Source organism: Bombus vosnesenskii, unplaced genomic scaffold (assembly GCF_011952255.1).
Source record: "Bombus vosnesenskii isolate JDL3184/JDL3185 unplaced genomic scaffold, Bvos_JDL3184-5_v1.1 scf7180000013273, whole genome shotgun sequence".
In the NCBI taxonomy this organism is placed as follows: domain Eukaryota; kingdom Metazoa; phylum Arthropoda; class Insecta; order Hymenoptera; family Apidae; genus Bombus; species Bombus vosnesenskii.
The window spans coordinates 4,829,474-4,851,115 of NW_022882931.1; the positions used below are offsets into that span (position 1 = coordinate 4,829,474).

Consider the following 21,642-nt stretch of genomic DNA (forward strand, 5'->3'; position numbering starts at 1 on the left):
CGTGCTTTATCAGTCAACGAGAAGGGCACGTTCTACCAATGAGACTACGTTTCTTCTTATCATTGCTATCATCCTCGAGCCAATCCACGGTTGGTGATCGACAACGGCCGAGATGTTTTCATATTTTCAAGCCAATGAATAGGCAGAAGATCACTGTGCAACTGCGATGGCTGACCATAGTTTCCACTTTCTATGCTGAATACATTTTTTCCAATTAATTTGCAACAAATTGCCTAACCAGTTTCGATTATTCGAAAAAACTGAAGATTACAGTAGAAATTTTCCTTCTTAGTAATTATCTACGTATAATTTCAGTGGCAATCTTGACAAATTAGAAATCAGCATTTTTAATAGCTACATAATTAATTTTTGACGGATAGAGATAATTAATGGATAATTACGTTTTCGATGAACGATCTGTTTATTGAGATTTTGGTATTTAAAGAAACGCTTCACGCGATGACGTATTTCGTACGTTTTATCTTTACGGAATACGTAAATACACAAATGCTAGCAACGAAAAGTGGAGCATTCACATGTAAGATAGAAAAATTGGTGATAAATTAGTTTGGGCATTCGTGGACGAATGTGTGTGAACACACAGTGATAACTATACAGCGATAGGGTATTGACCCGTTTGGATTAATTTACGCAACTTGGCAAGAGAGCAACGCGTAAATTATGCGTACACGATGCATAAGCGTTTCTTTCGTTTAATGGGGGATTTATCAATCTACGGTTCATAAATTGCGCCGTAATTTCGATCGTTTTCACAACAAATAAAGCGTTGCGTAAGTTCCTTCTATTCACACAAAATTTGATAAAATAACGGAAAGAATTGAAAGATTGTGCTTAATTGCAACGCGCGTTCGTGAAAGATATAGATTTTTTCTAAACATCTTTTCTCCTTTCTCCTGCTTTCTTTCTCGATTTGCGTAATATTTGTAACGTCAAGTTACGAGGATAAGGATTATTAAAAAGAATACGTATACTTGCATAATCACTGCTTTATGACGTAAAGTTTGTGTATAAGTATGATACATGAATTAGACTGTTTACAATTTTATTACAATGTCGCGCAGCAGAGAAACCATACTGTTTGTTTAACTTGCCTATAGACGTATGTACCGCGGAATTATTGTAACAACGTTTCGCAATTAGGCAGTAACTGGTGACGATTCTACAATAATCGACAACGTTTCAACAAATAGAAGATTCTACAATTAAGAAATTATACGATTAATGATATTACCATTTCTAGAAAAGAAATTGTCATCTTGGAAGACGTTTTTTATTCGTAATGGAAACAATTTGTAATATCGTTATTTTCCTTTAGTTTAAACGTCCTTCCTTTCTGTCAATTGTACGTATAAAACGGGTAAAAAAAAGAACTAAGTACAAAATACAAGTACTAGAATTAATTTTTTCATACAAAAAGAATTTTTATAATATATGAAAATTCGAGTAATAAAAAATCATTCGTAACAAAGCGTAGAAAAACGCACAGTCACGAAATCGAAAGATTTCTTTGTTTTTTCTTAAAATTACTTTGCGTTGTAAAAACAACAAGTAATAAAATACTAGTATATCGTAGATTAAAAAATAGATTATAGAAGAGTTTTGTTGCTGCTATTCGCTTGTGCAACGATGAGTATCTCATTTCGTTAGAATTATGCTTACGCCACTGTAGTCTTGTTTCTTAATTAAACAAGATTCTTATATCGAATAATCGAATACCAGATTCGAAAAAGAAACTATGGTAATACTATATCAAATAAAAAAATATATCAAACCTGAAAATCATTCGCCCATCGTTTTCATAAAAGCTCTCGTCGAAAGAAATTTTACAAAGCTATGTCAATGATCACAACATTGTACCATTGAATCGTAACTATCAATAAAGCCTCTCTACTTAAACAATGAAAAAATATTCAACAATGATTGGTATTGTTTCTTTTTTTTCAATTCTTATATAAATTTCTTTTTTCTATTACGTACAAGTAGACTGAAAATCATGCATTACTCTATAAATTTCTCATAAATACTGTTCAACATAGTTAGTTATATAGTATTAAAATATGCACAAAAGGAAGCATAACTTATTCGTTGTACAAGTCACAAACAAAGAACACTAATTCAACCGTCCTAAATGGATAAAACGCAGCAAGCAGAATGAAATTGAACCTGTTATAAACATGTTGTAAATGCAAATACTTTTTATATGTTTCTTTAAATAATGTTTCTCGAGTGTTAACTTTAGAGGATTTGCACAAGTAAAGCATTTGTTCAAGAATTAACATCAGATAGCGATCAGATCTACAAGTTTGTATGTACAAATGATTAATTTTTGGCAACAAATTCGATATATATATATATAATACGGAACTATATAGAATTATTGTTATTCTATTTTGGTAATCTAATAGGTGCAGTTTACAATTTTTTATAAATGTAACTATTAGATAAACTACATAATTCTATGTATTTATAATGTCACAATTAAATCGATGCTAATTATGTAGCATCGAAATCACTACTTTTAATTAAAAAAAAAAAAAAAAGAAAAAGAAAGAATAAGTTTCTTAGTACCAGTCGCACATACATCGCTGGTAGTGTTAAGTATATAAAAACAGATATATGTATAAAATTGTTCTTCCACCGCTAGACCATATCATATCGAAAACGCGTCGGCCATTAACTTTTTCATAATGTAGAATTTAAAACTACTTTGTCACGTATCTTTCGTATCACATAAACGATATATAAATATCTACTTAGTAATACAATTTACACTTTGCCATAGGTATTCGTAAAAGTTTTTCAAATTCCAGGTTGCATTTATGCTATATGGTATATCTGTTGTGAAATTTGTTTAAATCTGTAAGATCGTCTTTAAAATATATACAGAGCGCGCGCACAAATTATTATCGCGACATTTCTTTCTGTATATTTAGTAGGAAACCAGGAGGGAAGGTATACAAAAAGATTGGCATCTTAATATTTTATCACTGGACAGCGTAAATTTCCCGTGTAAGCAAAATATAATATTTTCTTCTTTCTTCTCTCTCTCTCTCTCTCTCTCTCTCTGTCTCTCTCTCGCGCGCGCAGTACATGTGATACTTCTCTAGCTATGTGTTGTTTTCTCTTTTTCTTTAATAGGAATACAAAATGCTAATAAATTTCAATAAACCTTTGTCGCACAGAGATCAAAGTTTAAAAGATACGACTTCCACGGTGTTGTCTTTGTTTCTCGTTTTCGATTGTTTATATCGTAAAGCTTCGGATCACGTTCTTCGTACTTACTTCATTACTCATTAATCAACTTTATTACCCTGCAAGGAACTGAAAGACGACATTTTCGATGTACCGCACTCCTTCTTCTCCTTCCGTTGTAGCCTGCTTTTTAGATTTTGCAAATAAACTTTGCACGTTCTTAAACCTCATTCGGGCGGTTGCGACGGATTGTTACTTTCATTTCGTCGTTGCAGTCGTTCTGGATGAGAGCAAGCTAGCTGGCTGAAGTCGCGAACGACGTCGTTGAAAGTTTCATCGCCGCTGATTCCGATCTCCGAGTCTTTCATCTCTTCGTTTAGAAGACCAAGTCTCAATCTGAAACATACATAAAATGAAATTACAATGAAATTTCCTTAATAAAATAAATTTACTTCGCACTTACAACGTAACAATGTCCGCATTAGCTTCTTTTACAGCTATTGACAGTGGCTTTACACCACTTTCATCTTCGATGTGTTGATCGGCGCGATGTTTTAGTAACAAACATACTTGGGCAGTATGGCCTAGATATTTTAAACAAACAACCAAATTTATAGTAAACTTCTTAAAATATAGAATTTATTACAAACAGAAAAAGATATATACCTAATTCTGTAGCCAAGTACAGTGGTGTTTTCCCATCAGCATCTTGACAATTAATACGTGCTCCATTCAGAATCAGATATTCACAAGACATCACAGAACCCTGTATTAGACAAAATTAAATTATCAAGAATTTAATTTAATTATCAAAGAATTTAGACAACAATTTGTATACTTACACTTATAATTGCCTGATGCAGAGCGTTTCTTCCTCTGTCGTTAACATTCGTCCATGACTTATCAGCACCAGCTGCCAAAGCTGCGCACATCACAGGAAGATTGTGTGCTGCAGCAGCTTTGTAAAGAAGCATCTCAGGATGCAAATTCTCGATATCCTCCTCGTCTGTGAACTCTTCATCTTCGCCGGCAGTCGAATCTTGGTCAGAACTTAATTCTAAGCTATTATCGATCGTTGGCTTTGGTAAATCGCATCCGAACATTAACACGTCAGATTCTATTTTACACTGTTTTTCCGTTCCCGCGTCTTTATTCTCAAACGTATCTTTCACATCAGATACCTCTGTGCTTAAGGACACTTCGCTTTTTATCGACAGGCTATTCTCCGAATTGCTCGTGGCAATCGTATTGTCCTTGATTTCAGGAATAAGAAGTTCGTTCTCGATGTTCGATTCCGTATTGCTATCGACAGCCTTAGGATTACTTTCGTTTATGTCGCTACGTGGCCGTGCTAAAATTTTCCCATACAGTGTAGAATCATTCTTTAGATCCATATTCGTGCTGTCGTCCGAGCTTAATGAATTTCTCTCGGTTTTCTTCGCTTTATCGACCGAACTCAAACTTTCGATCGATGTATATTTGCTGTCGTCAGAGCTCGTCGAATGATGACCCTCTTTTACGGATGATAACGTTGTTGTTTTGTTGCGGTTAGCGCTATCGATTTTGTCGCAACTCCGCGGTCGACGACGCAATTTACGGACACTCCATTTGCGAAAATGCATTTTATCGCGACTCGTGTGTTGCCCAGACGAGATCATGTTGCTTAAAGGCTTCACGAATTTACGCTCTACATATTTCGCTCTTATCCAAGCTTCACGTATATTACTGTCAATTTACAACAAACATTCAGCTATATACTTTGATCAGATTTATTACTTTTGGCAGAAGAGTGAGTATTGCTTTTTATACTAGTGTTACGTACCCATTGCATTTTGGAGTAGCTCTAATAATATTAGAAGGTATTGGTAGAGCTTCATAAACATTATTCACTACAGTGTTTCCAAGCTCTGCCATTACTTTTAGTATCTCTGGTTCCCAGTCATCTAACGTCAGAGAACGAACTTTACTATAATGAACCCCTAAACTTCTATGCACTCCAGAGCATTCTGAAAAGAAAGAATTGTTGAAAGAAAGTTTTGAAGAAAATTTAATTATCATTATCGTGAAAAAGTGATTTATACCTATGCAAAGTGTAATTCCAAGATTGATACTGGCCCATCTTGGATTAGCACCACCACAATCACAGCAAGTATCATTTCCAGCAATTTTTAGGATTTGCTCCCAGACTCTATACAAAACAAAATTAATTATGATATTTTAAAAATATGGTTTAAATTGAATTAATTATTCAGTACAGTTTTTGATATATACCTTGATTTCGGTTTTGTCTGTTGCCTGTTCGATCCTCTAACATTTTGTGACTGTGATTCCCGTATGCTAACTATAGTACCAGCACCCATACCTCTTTGAATGGCAGCACCAATTGCTTGCTGCATGGCAGTTACCCATGCTAAATAAGCTTCTTCGCTATCAGCTTGTAATATGTGACTTCTATAAGTTAAATTTATTCTTTAAAGTTATTTAATTCAATAAAGCATCTAAATAGAAAATTCATGACTGTATAACCATAAAATAATCTATCACTATATCAAATTGTATTATGATTACTAATGACTGCTCACTTTGTAGGACTTAATACTTCGAAACAATTTCTTCTATCACAGTCAACTACTGGTTTCACAGTGCAAAGACGAAGATCTTCTTCCATAATAGTGAAATCATTATCACCAGTCCTTTTTCTATATACTAGTTGATGGTCTCTTAAACAAAACCACCTTCTGTTCCACGTTTTAAATGCATTACTAGTGCGTTTAAAGAGGTAGCCTTCCATCTTAGGATTACTAGGTACTGGAGAAGGTATTAAGTCTCTATTCGTAACGTAAATATGCCGATTTTCCATTTCTTTCTCGAGTTTTACGGAATCGGCCCTCATTTTAATTAAGTTCTCCCCGAGATCTTTTAGAAATGGATCCAAATCTTGCGCTAGATCGCTACCTTGATGGTAATAAGTAATACACGCATTCATATAATTAAGTAGGGTACCCAATATTTCATGTCGCTTACGCGCTTGTATCATCGTTAAAGAATGAATATAATCCAAAGCTGTATGCCGGAAACAGGATCTCGTAGCTGATAAAATATTTGAAGTTTCTTCATACTCTGCCGGTCTGGACTTTGGAACTTGGGAATTTCGGTTTAATGCTATATCTAAGTCTGCAGAGATTTTTTCAAAGTAATGGCGAGATTCTTTCACCCTCTTAATGTCACTAAAAAATAATAAGAATGTTATATAAGAACAATAAGAATATTAAGAATGTTACATGTGTATACAGATAAATATGTAGATTACATATGATTATGTAATTAATTAGTTAAATTACCTTTTGATGAATGAGTTAAGATCTTTAATTACTGTCCTAGATGCTTGATCTAATAAAATAGTATGAAACTTGTTCATTTCTTGTAAAGCATGAATTAGTTTATTGAGTAAGGCCATTATCTCTGAATCATCAGTAAAGTAAAGAGATAATTCCCACAGGCTATTGGCAAATTGGCTGGAAACAAAACAATGCATACAGTAATTTTTTAATATCTTTTTAAATAAATAGATTAGAAAAACTCTAAATAGAAATAGAGTCATCACATAAATTAAATATCAACATTAAGGGTAATTTGTTATATTAAAAAGTATTTAAAATAATACAAAAATGTTTGTTTTACAAAAAAATATTTTTATTTGAACATAATATAAAAGATCAATAGGAAGTGCATAATCCCTGAGCAGCAAGTGTTTCATCTGTATCACTGTATATGTTAAACTGGCTACCATATGTATGAGTCATTCTCAACAGAGCTGTAATTCATATGTTTCCTGACTCTTCTCTATTGCTTGGTATCACCCTCTTCCATTTTATCATTGAATATATTTCACTTGAAACGATGAGTAGTTCCTTAATGACATATTTTATACAACCAATCAAATATTTATGGTTCTGTTATAAGATTCTATTAACCATGATGTAACTCCAATTCATTAATTACATATAATTTACAAATCATAACATACCTTTGCTGTCCTACAAAAAGTTTTCCAGTGTCAATCATCTGGCTACAGTTTTTTAACACCTGTAAAGATTTTTATTTTTAGCTTTTCTCAGAAAATAGATGATTATCACAATAATTCTTTTGATAGCTATGAGATTGCTTATGTAACATAGTCTACTACAATATAATTGACAATGCAGGAAACTACTGTCAAAATAGATTGACAGTTAAAATTATTACATTTAAATTCCCTTAGTAATTTGTAGTATCAATAATTTATTTTGGAGTAATACGAAATAACATAACCTTTTTACATTACTATAAATAATATAATATGGCTAGAAAAAACTTTCATATCTTTTTCACCTCATTTCTTTTTTTTTTTTATAAATTATTTATGAATACCTTGTCTAATTTTTGTTCGAGTAGATCAACGTTTGCCTCTACTTCCTCGATGCAGGATCTACGAAATAAGAAAGTAATATTCGCAAGATACTTATTTTTATTAATCAAACGCATTATCAATGTGGTGCATTAAGTGATATTATTCGAAGTTGCGCGTGCATGGAGTGCAACAGAGTAGAGCACACTAAGCAAACACAGAGATAGAAGCGTAGATTTTTCAAGTGATTCTCACCGAAACTTTGGCGTGTCTCGCAAACATTCCTCGAACTCGATTAAAGGCTTCATTTTGTACTATCCGTTGCCAGGAATTTTCAAGCGCAGTATCGTCCGACGAACTGCAATCTTGAAATTTTTCCGTTCACTATTTCCCATCAAACAGCACGATCATTTGGAAAGACTATTAACATAAACCGTTCGCATTCGCGGAGAACAACACATTCCCCTCTCTTCTGTCAAACAGAGTACAACACATTGAAGTTATCCCAAGCACGAGCCAGTGTTTGTCAGTACTGGCAACATCCACGTAAAACGAAATAACTTCGCAAAGAACGTATTGATTCTCTCTTGAAATATGTTGGGTCAAGTTTTTTCTTTCAATGATTCTTCTGTATAATATTTTGTCGTTGTCCATCCTTCATTCGCCTTTTTCGTAAGACAATAGTTCGTAGAGATCGTCATCTGGTGAAAGTACCATTTCCTTTTCTGTGGTACGACTTGCACGATTGTATTTACATACATGCTTGCTCACTTCCGAAAGCACATACGATAGGGAAAGTCATTCGATATTTGTAAACATCGAACAAAGTAAGTTCACCTTATGTAATGAACGTGTGCTCTGTTTAAATTTTCTTGATTAACGAAATGGCTTTTGAATCTCGGTAATAATATTAGAGCGAAGAGTATATGAAGATCGAGCAGTTTCTAACCTATCATATATAATGTTACTTTTAAGTCTGAATGAATTACAAATCTATAAATAGACACTTTATAAGTCTGTGGTTATAGTAACGGATTTTTCTTAGTTATTTTTAGGAGATTCGTTAGGTACCAACACGTTGGTTTATTCCATTGATTAATGTTTATTCAACAGGTTCAATATGACTGCTGGAACTACCACAGAAAAGTCAACTAGCAATCCTTTGGAGCAATTTGTATTGTTAGCAAAAACTGCCAAAGGAGCAGCTGCCATAGAGCTTATTAAGCAAGCGGTAGAGACACCAGGAGTGCATGTATTTGGAGAGTTATTAGATATGCCTAATATCAAAGAATTAGAGAATGGACCTTATGTTCAGTATTGGAATACTCTGAATTTATTTGCCTATGGGACTTATAAAGAATATTTAGAAAATAAAGATAAGGTTTTAGAATTGACTGCCACTCAAAAGAAAAAGCTCCAACATCTGACCATTGTAACATTAGCCACAAAGTCCAGATGCATACCATATTCTTTATTATTGGAAGAGTTAGATATAAAAAATGTTAGAGATTTAGAGGACTTAATAATAGAAGCGATCTATGCAGACATAATACATGGTAAATTAGACCAAAAAAATTCACAGTTAGAGGTGGATTATGCTGGTTTAGGACGCGATGTTAGGCCTGACGATACAGGTGTTGTGGCTGAGACATTAGCTGCTTGGGGTCAGGCTTGTGATACAGTGTTAGCATGTATCGAGGAACAAGTCACAAGAGCTAACGTAGAAAAACAAAAGGCTACTTATCACAAAGAAAGGATACAGAGAGATGTAAGTAACATGTACTCTGATAAAACACAAATGCTTGTGCTGATAAATTTCTATTTTTTCTGTTGTTAGATTGCTAACATAAAGAAGTCACTTGCTGCACAAGCTGGAGGTGGTGGAGTACAGGAAGCTGATATGGCCGGAGGCAGTTCTGGATCTGCAGGAAGCGAATCAAGCAGGGAAGCATTGTCAGCTCCACCGGATGCAAAGAAGAAGCAACAAAAGGTCAAAGGTATTAAAGGCAGTGGTAAGTTCTGGAAGACAATTCAGTAATCTTTTTTATATAAAATGTATCTCACCGATGACAGGATTGTAGTTATTACATGTAATCTGCATTAAAACCCTTGCAAGCCTATGTAAAACTGCGATAAACAATGATGGTAATGCAATTAAGAAGCACCATTGTAAACAAAGGGAAAAGTTCATTGTCATATTTTGGCATACCATACCAGATTCTAGATGGATTGAATTTTCATTAATTTTAAAAGAGAATCTTGTAAATATATGTAATGAGATATGGCATTATAAGTCACTGTTATGTTTGTTTAATGATATTTATATGAAGATTTTGTTACATTAAAGTTGCAAATTTTTTCTGAATTGTCGTTTATATTATGTGTTAGAGAAAATCGAAGGAAAGTGGGAGAGGGTAATATATAAACGAATTTATTCGTTCTTTTTAAAGTAATAACTTGAGTTAACAGATGCGAGGATAAGGTAACTTAAATATTTGAGACGGAACGAAGGAAAATTATAAATTTATTTGTACGTTGTACCTGGCTTTAGGTTTCGAATCGGTATTATTAATAAATTTTATATTTTATCATTGACATTCTTGGAAAACTAAGTATATTTTAATTTAGCGACTTTGTGTTAGAAAAGTAATTCAGTCATTATTATTAAACAGTATAAGAATTTTTCATCGTATAATCGCAAATTCTCTATTTTACTGCACACTAGATTAGCTGTGGTTAAGAAATTAAAATTATTGTCAAAGAGAATTACCGAGCATTATTGAGTAAATCGTTGTAAACACGTACTCGCAACTAAACTTAATATCGAATTAGTAATCTATTGTCAGCGATTCAAAGCAGACAAATGTAAATCGCGAACGAAACCATGTCACATGTCACATGATACATGGAAAAACAATTGTGATCGTCCTCACATCGATACCTTAAAAAATGAGAGAAAATGACGAACATTCTCTTATATGAAAGAAAAAGAAAGGTACTTTTATAACGAATGAGCTTTCAAATTTTTGTAAAACGTATAGCATGTACGAGAGTTTTTTTTAGTCAGGCCAAAGATTTTATATTTTGCGTTTTAAGGTGTGAATGATAACGAAACAGGGATTTGACAAATTTTATAGGCAAGTCTGATAGCTGTTGCAATGAATCTGCATATCTGTTATTACCGTGCCTACACAGAATATTGTCATCATTGGATGACGTTAGAATTCAGTGTGATGAATTGCTTAAATGTGTCTCATACAGTATTAATCGTTTTCATCGTCTCTGTTAACATTCGTATTGTCTTTTTTCTTCTTCCCTACAAAGACGATATATAACGTAGCCGTCATGAGAGGTGATGAAGTGTAACTAGTCGGATCGATCATTGTTATTAAAAAAAGTAAGAGAAAAGGGAAGGTTGTGTGTTTAGGAGGATGTAAACGGTATACGAACGACACGTTGCTTAGTGAACAAGAAATGTCAGTCGAATTACAAAACGTTGTAATTGCTAATGGAATAAAAAGATAATTTATTTTAGCGAGGTTTTTCTATTTCTCTGCACCCTTTAACGCCTTTCCTTCACGTCTGTGTGCTACGAGTGATCGTAAGGCTTAAAATAAATTTTGTTCGTAATATATTCCCTTTGTAGATGTATTTACTTAGCGTAGGAGTAAATAGGAGTTTAAAATAGATAATAGTATCAGTATCAGTTTCCCGTTTCGATTTATGGGAATTTTCCTTATTTTTACACTTTTCATTATTCGTAGATAAGCTTTTTGTATCTAGCTTATTGGAAATAAATGCTACCGGAAATCATGGTAAAGTTTTATTCTGTCCTAGAGTGGGCGTTTGTTTCACAGTAGAAAATCTTAATTTATCCTGTTTTTCTCACAATCTAACAATGTGTATAATAGGTGCAAGTCACAAATGATACGCCTAATGGGGATTTTCAGGATCCACTAATCCGGTAAGGCACCATGAACTGAACGATGAGCCAAATTGAGAAGTTCATCTTAGGTGAAACCTCGTGGCGTATCACCAACTCGATCTTGGATTCTATCTGTCTATCTATCTGTCTGTATCCACATCATTATACGTACAGTGCATCTTTTTCTCTGTAATCTTTTTGTACTTTTTGAGAAATAAAACAGATCCTAAAAATTAACACGTCATTATTGTAAAGCCTCGTTCAAATTGGTCAAGTTAGTTGAAATCAAGTCGTTTGAATTCAAGTAACCTGACTTCAAATGGATATCTAAAGGAATATTGCGTTGAAGAGAGTGATTGTTATTGTTAATGTCAAACGTTAACGAGATATAGTAAAAATATTATATGTGAAATATGGTTTAATACAAAGTTTGGACAAATTTGATTTTGGGAACCAATATAAGTAAGTACGAAATTGAAAATATACTTATTATCATTCCTTTCAAGTTAAGGAATAATTTAAAGAGTTTCAGCTTTTCTTAAAACTTTAACGCATATTTAAAATCGAAGAAAATGATATGTTTGCATTGTTAAAATATTTCAAATTATTCGAAACCAAGTGGCTTGATTGACAAAGTCCAGTGAAGAGATATAAAAGAATATTTCAAGTCAAGAAAATAACGGGTTGATACTAGTAACGAAGTTTCTAGTTACTTGAATTAAATTGCTCGAATTCAGATAACTTGGCTTATCCGAACAAGGCTGAAAATGGGCCCAGTGCTCATGGAAATCAAAAGTTGAATATAACCGTGCCTAACAAGCTTTCTTTACTAAATTCAGGGACAAAAGGAACAAGATAATATGAATGGATAAAATAATTTCCACGATCGTGATTTTATTTCGACGACTGTTTTTCTTTCTCGTTATCTTTCGATCATTTCAACGAATACATACATACAATTTAATGTAACATCATGTAAATTTATGTCTTTCTACTGCAGTGTTCGTACGTATTTAAAATATCCTTAAATCGTAAATAGTTCGCGCGAACTAGTTTAGAGTCCTCTTTTTTTCTTTCTCGACATTGTCATTGCATTGCATCGTAAAATTCTTCAACGCGTGACATTTTAATCTTGTATTCGAAGTCTTAACTCTTATGGAATTAATTACGGCTAAATTGGTTCCGTACGAACTAATGTTTTCGTTTTCATAATTTAATACTTAACGGTATCGTCTTTATGTACCTACAATCACATATTTTCAATGTATTTACATACTCTCAAATCAAATACAATCGTTCGAACAACAGTCAAAATACATTTACGTTCCACGTATTTGTATCATATATATAGCGATTACGCTTTCATTTGTTCAGAATTTCTTTATTGAATGAAATTGTTAATTAACTCCAACACTCGGCTATCTGTTAAACTTTTTATCTTATCAAGCATCGTTGTTGAATATGATTTTGCTTTTTTAAAGAAACACAGGGTCAGTGCCAAACGATGGATACTGGGCTTATTTGTATCCAAAGTACGACACGTAAAACACCCTTTTCGATTCTATAAAAATTCAAAACGTTTACAAATCTTTTATACACACGCGCGGGAATAGGTCGACGCTATATAAAACGGTTCAGAACGAATTGTTTGAAGTAGTCGACAACTCTTATTTCTTGAATAATTAACGCTATCGAAAAACAACTACGTACACGAGTTAAATTGGATATGTTTATCGTATGACCGCGACTCTACGAAAAGGAGTTCTTAACGTATGTATGTACATTAGAGTGTCTACGAAACATATGTTTCATCGTTGGTTTGCTTAGATTTTCTCTTTCGTTATGTAGAGATCAAGCGTTAACGTTAGATTAAAATTAGGGCGACTAGATGCTACGAGAAAACGTTTCGCGATGTTTCCGATCGATACGCAATCTTTGCATCGTTTTTTTTCTAATTCTACGTGTAGCAATTCCTATAGTCTGCAGAGAAAATATCGAAAAAAAGAAGAAACGATTATCTAAGGGTCTACGTTCGTACAGTCACACTTGGAAATTCTTTTTTTAAGGATATTGTTAGCTGTTAGCTTCGAATCGTGTAATTATCCTTTCGAATGACCTATGTGTGTGTGTTATTTCATTGAATATTTACAGAGAGAAATTTATGTACAGAACAATCGACGAATAATATTCTCGAACGATTAGCGTTTCTTTCGTCTTTACTTATTTTTTTTTTTATATTTTTCTTACAAAAATTCTTAATAGAAGATCGTTTAGATGTAATCGTATTTGGCAACGATATTTTCTACATACGTAACCTGCTTCCTCTTCTTTTATACACAATAACGAATTCGACTAACGATATTTACAATATTTCAATTAATTCAATTAACAGATAAATGGTTCGTGTTAATGTGCACAAACGTTATGAAATGATAGTGTATGTACAAAATAGATTTATGTATCTCACGTGATTATTACGTGTATTACGCTATGATCACAGAAGAAACCAGAGCAGTTTTTAAAACGCCACTTAACAATTGATCATGATCGATAATTATGCGTCTGGCACGGTGCAATTTGTTGCATCTAGCGCTTTCGTGATCTCGTGTATTTATGGTAATTAACAAAATCGATGTTCCCAATTTCTTAAATATCCTTCGAATATCGTTTTGTTCCATATGTTTTATCCTGTTTCTCGATAATTTAATTCCATTTGAGATACTTTCTTTTTTTTCGCTAACAGCATCGTCCATACACGAGACGAATTTTCAATATCGTTTATGATTCGTTTTGAACGTACGATAGCAGAATTTATACGATATTTTTTGCACATTCATCTTCATCCAGCCGTAACATCGTTCAAAGCGTAGCCTTAAAGAGAATTTAAACGTACGATGCGTATCGATATCGATATGATGAAGCACGTTCAGTCGTATTTACAAAATATCGAGACGTCATATTTGTTAATATCATTTTGCGTCCCTTCAAACTACCACGGGTTTTTTTGAAATTGGTTTCAAAGTCGCCGGCAAAATTGCTGATTCTATGGAAACTTGATGCTATAATGAAACCTCACTCTGATTTACTGGCCCGTTTCCTATTCGCGCGTTGTTATTCAATTGTTTCGTTGTTGTGGTACTTTCCTTCGATTCTTTGCTTGATATCACTGCATTCGAATCTTTGTCGTTATTGGTAGTAGTCTGAGTGGATCGGGAAACGACAGGGGGTGATGGTCTGCCATTTTTCTGATCCTTCAGCTCGTAATCTATAAACAAGTATATCTTTTAATTGAGGGATTTATAACAAAAACGATCGTTATCAGATTTGTAAAATTTAAGCTCATAATTAGATTGCAGACATTTATACAAATCCATAATTGTATAAACCCATATGGAAAAATAGAACTTAAGCGGAAATTTGTTTTGACTATTAAATATATTATTTAACGAGTATCGCACTTTGGACATCTTATAACATTTTGCATATTATGTGCGCATTTTTGCTTCTTTAAATTTTCCATAGAAAATCTCTATAAAACCAAGACAATAATACATTCAAATACGCAGTCAGAAACGAGACTCGTATGATGGAATTAATATTATACAAAATAATTTCTATTCTGATTTATAGCCGAATGAAAATTGACCAGTTTTACGAAAATAGTCCTTGTCGTGATTCTACAATTTCATGATTTAATTAGATACATTTCTTCTGCGATATCATTGCAAACACATGATATGATGTAATACGATGAGTATTTTGAAACAAAAATTTGAAATTTATTATGCTAGAGCTTCTCTTTTCCGGACGAAAAGTAAACGTAGACAAAGATAGTTTTTGTTACTAGGATCTTAATTAATTTGCACAAAGAATAAAAATGTTTAATTTTATTGTAGGGAACAGTTTGGTGTGTTTATGAGAATATATAAAGAACGTTACGCGTTATAAAAAATAATTTTTTAAGCTTAGTAGTTTTTAAAAAACTGTTCTAGGCAGCCGGTTGTCTAATTAAAAATCTCTGTTGATAATTAAATGCTTTCCTTGGGAGATGTAATGTATTAGAGTGTATACTCTAAAAAAAATTAAAGAAACGTATTTTTTTGAAAAATATTAAACCATTTAGAGGAATTATTTCGTAAAAGACTTTAACGTTGAAGCGAAAATTTGTTAAAATTATTAATTTTGTGATATATTGTTATGTGAACATAGGATTTGTTTGAATTTAAGTAATCTCTCTTAAACTAATAGATTTTTAAATGTGTTTGGTGCTTGCTGAAATGTCTGTAATTATGAGAAAGATTGTGCATGAATTATTGAAGCTTTTAAAAACAATATTAGAGAGAAACAGATCACCTAGATAAAAAGAAAATAGATTGAGTCTATCAAAAAGTTTATTAAGAGGTAGCCGTAGAAAGTAAGGAAGGATATAGAATTATATCAGAATATCGGATCAGAATGATATAAGAAATTATTTTTTTTGAAAGAATTTTGTGGTTCGCTCGTGATAAAGTTAAAGAAAATCAACTTATTGTTAGTTTAAGGAGCCTAACAATCGTCAGTTAGTAACTGTTGTTTCTTTCACATCAAAAGAACTTCAGCTCCGCTTGAAGCTCGAAAGAAAAATAACAAATTTACAGAGTTTTGACAAAGTGTAATTTATCAATTTATTTCAAATTACTTTTACACAACAGAGTTGATTACTGAATAATTTGTACGAGGCTTTAGCCTTAAGAAAGAAGAATCGATTAATCAAGTAATTAGTTTTCCTCAGCATCTCGCCACAAGAAGACGTGTAATTCACACGATGGAAAGAATTCTAAGTTCTTGAAGAAACTGTTCTCTTCGAATATTGAATTTTTACAAGAAAGCGTTAATCTTCTCAGAAATGAAAGAATCTAAGAATATGATTTTTTCTAATTTCTCAAATCATCTCTCAATAATATTTCAAGTCGAGGCTACTCACATTCGCTTTGAGTCGAGCAGTCTATAGTAGTGGCGATGTGTTTCTTGACAGCTTTATTCTGGTCGCAGGTAGCCGCAGTCAATGTAACTGGCGCTATCATGCTAGACGCGTTGGTAGCCGTGACTGCAGAACTTTTCGTCGTGCTGTATCTAGCTGGCATCATACTTTGACGCACGTTCCTGTCCGGTCGTATTAAAATGATGTACAACTGTCGGAAAGTAACGTAATGTTAAAGTTTGCAGCTCATTATACATTTTAAATTTTGTCGCAGTAAATCATCAACTGAATTACCTTAGGACTGAAGAGACACGCTATAGTTACGGATGCGGATAAGCTTATAGTGACTGACATCGAGGTGATTCTCAACGCGACATTGTTTCCAGTTCCAAAATACAGCGGCACGAAAGCCAGCCATATCACACACGTAGTATACATCGTAAAACCTACAGAGGAAACATGTATAAATTTGTGCATACGTATGCAAATTTATTTATGCAACGGAATATTTATTTGTCAGCAGTCAGCAGTTTTTGAGCACAAAAGAGAATTCTAAACCAGCAACGTTACTCACATTGTTTCGTCTCACGATTCTCATAGATCCAAGTGAACTATTCTCATTAATGTCTCAAGATTCTGTGTGCGTTCAAGAGCATTCTACAAAAGGAGGCTGAAGTTTATGATTCGAGGGAAGTTCAGTGTTTTAGACGCGGACTTATCGCTCGAACCCTCGCGCTTGAGTTATATTCCAACTTGCAGTCTTAAAGCCTTTCAGACCTAAATTTTGCGAGAGTACCCGGTTGCGCCGCTAATAAAATTTTCTGTCGGGAAATATCGCGTCTAGCTTTAACGAGTTCTGTAAAAGGTTGACATAGTTCTACCGTGGAATTTAAAGACGTCAGACTTCGATATCACTATGGAGATTCGATACAAAATGGAAAAGGCTTGATGCATTCGTTGCTACAAAAATGTGACCATGTCAAAAATCGTAAAATTTTTTGATTAAATTATACGTTTTAATTGAAGCGATTCAATGTGCTTCGGTAGCAGTGAAAGGATTAAACACAATGGATGGTAGACAAATTTGAAATTTTGAAGACTTTCAGAAATGTCTTTATTTTAAGAAATCTGTAATATTTGCGTCACTATACTGCCCATTGTTTTTTTTTTTTTTTTCGATTTTCTAAGTTTCTCATCGAAACGCACAGAAGTAAAAAGTTATGAAGGAGTTAGACCCAATGGTTGGTCTACAGGTTTGAACAGGTATACACAGCATACACGGTAATGCTCAAACGTATATATACTCACCGATGTGTTTGCTCTCGTTAAAAGCTTCTGGGATTTTTCTGGTAAGAACAGCGTACACGGTGCAAACGACGATCAACATGATAGGATAGGCGAAGGCGATCATGTAACTGGCATCAATGTAACTGTTACAAACGAGCAAATTGTCTTCTCTGGTTGGATAATGATGCATCGCTTTAGCTGGATCGATTATCATCCAGACACCGTTAACTAAAATTTGTACGAAGACTAAACCGGAACAAATGATCAGTTGTGATCGTGGAGATATGAAAGATGGTCTCTTGGCGCTGTGTTTGCTCGCATTGAAGATCCTCGATATTCGATTTGTCTTCGTTAAGAGCGCAGCGTAGACGACAGTGAAACAGAAACCAGCGGCAAATCTGTGAAACGATAGTTTCGTCTCTAGTAGTTCCTGTGACGTAGGTTTACGTACAAGTTATCCTTTTTGGTACATACACGATCAATTCACCGTAATCATATTTCATTATTTACTGGGATACGTGAGTGATAGTAAATTTGGATAAAATTGGATAAAATTTTATTTTCTTCTCGAATAGACAAAAGAACATTGAAATTCTTTGTTTTTTTTTTCTTAGTGGATAAGAGAATTTTGAAGCTTTTTATCTTCTCTAAAATATCGAGAGTGCTTTGTTGAATCATTTCAGGTTTTTCTAAATGGAACTACATAGTATTTTATTACAATACAGTATGTATCGGTTTCATCTATATGCACTGTTAAATTTATTGTATTAAACAGGTCAGTATCTTTAAACTGAATTCTATGCTTAAAATGCTTGAATTCTCTGCTCAGGCTATTCTGATCAGTTGACTTTTATTCGAATGTAATATTTCCTGGAAATTATCCTCTCCTTGCTGGCGTATTAGAATATTTATCGAGGTCGAGATGCAAGTCGAACAATTGTTGAAATTATATGCTACTCAAATTTCGAATAAACGATACTTTCCAAACGATCATAATAGCCTGATCATCATTGTAACAAATGTCATTTAATACAAATAAAACAGAAGTTTTTCGAGTACGACCTCTTTGAACTTTGACCTCTAAATAGATTTGCCGACGTGCTTTATATCCTTCTTTTGATTCCCCGTAATTGAACCGAATTTAATTCACTTTCACCCATGAAATGTGGTCCCTCGATTTTATCAGCTTTGCAGGTATCGATCATGCATTCCCGTTTCCCGGTTAATGTCAATTTGCCGGCTCTGTGGCCGACTCGTTTCTACGAGGAATTGAATTTTTTCGTCGGCAGCAGGTCGCTTCTTGCTGAAGGAAATATGGGCTACGCTTTGTTCTAGGATCTTTAACCCCTTACCTTTGAATGCCACAAACGATGTCCGTCGGTCTGAGAACAAGCGTGAACGTAACGAGATAACAAAGCAGAATGCCGGATAGTAGAACGTATGATAGCTCGCGACCAGATGCACGAACTACTGGTGTGTCGTTGTGCTTCAGAAATACGCCGCAGACGCACAAAGTTATCTGTCGACAGAGAGACGTTCGTGTTTTTTTATATTGGCGTTTGCTTTTATTCAAATCTTTATTGGTTTGAGCTATGAGGAATTTGATGGATATGGATATTTGATGGTTAAAGCGTTCATTTTAAGAGAAAAAGACAAGAAAGGAAGAGAAAGGTGAGGAGAGAAAAAAGAATGGGTGAAAAGGGAAAAGAAGTTAAAGGGGAAGGAAGTGGAAGGAAAAGAAGAGACGAGAAGAGAAGAAAGAACAGAAAATACAAAAGGTGATAAAAAGAGAAGGGAAAAAGGAAAAGAAACGTAAGAGAACAGAGAAGATATTAGGAGCCTGTCTGGACTTAGATTTATTTGACTTGAAGATATGAGAATATTTTTCACTATTAAATCTTCTTTATTTATAATGCAAAATATATAGATCCCAATTATTCTGATAAAAAATAAAAAGAGCGGAAAGATATCTTACAGTAAAATAGATTTGGATCAATATTTTTAGATCATCGTTACTTTGGATCTCGAGAATGAATATATAAAATATGAATACGTCGATGGTTGCTCCCTTATCGTTCATATAATGTGTTTTCAAGATAACCTTAATTCTCAATGTGCAACTTCGTGCTACCATTTTGATATTTACAAAATAATTCGAGCAATGAAATAACGGGATCGATAATGCAAATAGTTTTTGTGGCAGCAGTTTTATCGTAAACTGTCGACTAGCCTAATCCACTGTTGTTGAAATTGCATATTACGCAGTTGAACAGTCGACTGATGATTATTTTATCGTGTGTATACTGTAGATTGCAGCATGTAATGTTTTTAGAACAAATGATCTTTATCAGGAAACTTTTTCTTTGCTACCCTAGTTCTTATCTTTCCTTTAATTTTCTCTGTAAGCTATTCGTTTATATTTTCCTTCGTAAATATATTATTTCTCATTTAATAAAATTACTTACTAGAATTCCTGTGGCAGAGAATGACATTGCCCCTATCGCCCATCCGCTTTCTGGTCGTAGGAATTCCTCGGGGATATCACGGCAAGCAGAATGCATGTCGTCAGGTACTGTACCTTGACGACAAGGAATACATTGGTTCTCGTCTATTGGATGTCGTATCTGTTTAACAGACATTCAAATTTCACGAAAAACTCGCCCAAGGCAGCTCCGTGCTATATTTATTCTAGTGGCTGCTCGAGAGGTAGAACGCTTAAAGAGAAAGTTCCTTTTAGAGATTCAAAGAGGCGATCTTCTACGTTGCATTGAAGTCGTACGTTGTCTGTTAAGTTATCCACGAAGAACGAATGCGCGAATGACGTTTTAAGTAATATAGGGGCGGGCCAAAAAATATGACTTAGATACTTATTTGATATTATAGAAAAATTCCTTCAAGAATCACTATGCAGCTATTGTAGAGGAAAAGTAATATTCTGAAAGAATTCTTTTATCAAACATGTTGTTTACTGTACGAAAAAACATTGTCTATTCCGTATATGTCACAGAAATACGTCTATGAAAGGGGATGTTAACTCGAACTCGGTTGAAATATTTTTTCACCTTTGAAAATGAAATTCTATTCCACAGGTCGTTGGGTGACAAAATTGGAAAATTCGACGCAAACAAATTATCAGGCGTCGAATGGAAAATATTTCGCGTTAAGATAACCGAAACGATCCGTGGAGCGAATATCAGGTCACAAACCTGATATTGAGTGCAGTTGAAGCAGTGCCAACAGCATCTCTCACCCTCGACGTATTTCTTTGCTTGGCCGACTTCGCAGGGTAGAGAACACACGCTTTCCGGTGGCAGAGGATGTCCAAGTTTAAATTGGATTTCTGCAAGGAATATGCGAGTAGGTAGCGAGAGCACAGGTGCTGTTCAATTTCGCCAGAAAAAGACAGGATTGCGAAACGACCAATTTACTACTTACCGGGCATATCCAAATCTAATGTACCCTCGAGGTAATTGCCGACTCGAACCCACTTATACTTGCCAGGTTCTACCTGTTTGAAGTGTATGATGTTGTATCGAGCTGGCCCGTCTCCGTTCTTGTCGAATTTGAACATGTCACCGCTCAGACCTTCAACGAAATCGAAATCGATATTCGACATCTTTATAAATATTTTTAGTAATCCATAGAACACGAAGTTTTATCATTTCGAGGATTTCTTAAACTTCTAGTTTCATTTGCATTCTTACCTTCAAAGGATACTTTCTGAAGATACCTTAAGAGCTCCGTGCCGTTAGTAGGTTTCATCGCGTCGCAAAGTCCAGGTTTTCCGCCGCAAAGATCTTTGTGCATATCCCTGAACGTGGAATAAAAATCTACGTGTTCATCGAGAAATAAAAATCTACGTGTTCATCG

At 34.0% G+C, this 21,642-nt stretch overlaps 3 protein-coding genes across 7 annotated transcripts in view; 1 reads left to right on the forward strand and 2 right to left on the reverse strand.

Moving 5' to 3' along the window:
- Nucleotides 1-3,090: 3,090 nt before the first annotated feature.
- On the reverse strand, nt 3,091-8,104 carry LOC117231799 (arf-GAP with coiled-coil, ANK repeat and PH domain-containing protein 2). Its single transcript, XM_033490589.1, has 12 exons — nt 7,856-8,104; nt 7,624-7,681; nt 7,241-7,299; nt 6,555-6,728; nt 5,796-6,440; nt 5,485-5,664; nt 5,295-5,401; nt 5,036-5,219; nt 4,056-4,938; nt 3,880-3,979; nt 3,677-3,797; nt 3,091-3,609 (listed from the first exon to the last, which is right to left on the reverse strand). Exons 1-12 carry the CDS (start codon nt 7,906-7,908, stop codon nt 3,441-3,443), a joined length of 2,733 nt encoding a protein of 910 aa, XP_033346480.1. The 5' UTR covers nt 7,909-8,104; the 3' UTR covers nt 3,091-3,440.
- LOC117231800 (COP9 signalosome complex subunit 7b) lies at nt 4,984-12,803 on the forward strand. 5 transcript variants are annotated; one of them, XM_033490592.1, is made up of 4 exons: nt 4,984-5,002; nt 8,714-9,368; nt 9,438-9,612; nt 11,551-12,803. In XM_033490592.1, exons 2-4 carry the CDS (start codon nt 8,721-8,723, stop codon nt 11,598-11,600), a joined length of 873 nt encoding a protein of 290 aa, XP_033346483.1. In that variant the 5' UTR covers nt 4,984-5,002; nt 8,714-8,720; the 3' UTR covers nt 11,601-12,803. The 5 variants fall into 5 exon arrangements, with proteins under 5 accessions (XP_033346483.1, XP_033346481.1, XP_033346484.1 ...); XM_033490590.1 differs by lacking the exon at nt 4,984-5,002 and adding an exon at nt 8,126-8,427; XM_033490593.1 differs by lacking the exons at nt 4,984-5,002; nt 11,551-12,803 and adding exons at nt 8,470-8,501; nt 9,674-11,134.
- Nucleotides 12,395-21,642, reverse strand: part of LOC117231798 — a 174,302-nt gene continuing 165,054 nt past the window's right edge. Inside the window, exons 7-15 of the mRNA XM_033490588.1 lie at nt 21,477-21,583; nt 21,208-21,357; nt 20,979-21,112; nt 20,238-20,396; nt 19,125-19,291; nt 17,794-18,170; nt 16,780-16,931; nt 16,489-16,696; nt 12,395-14,790 (exon numbers count right to left, since the gene is read on the reverse strand). Coding sequence (XP_033346479.1) covers nt 14,585-14,790; nt 16,489-16,696; nt 16,780-16,931; nt 17,794-18,170; nt 19,125-19,291; nt 20,238-20,396; nt 20,979-21,112; nt 21,208-21,357; nt 21,477-21,583 — 1,660 coding nt within the window. The 3' untranslated portion in view covers nt 12,395-14,584. The remainder of the gene's footprint in view (nt 14,791-16,488; nt 16,697-16,779; nt 16,932-17,793; nt 18,171-19,124; nt 19,292-20,237; nt 20,397-20,978; nt 21,113-21,207; nt 21,358-21,476; nt 21,584-21,642) is intronic.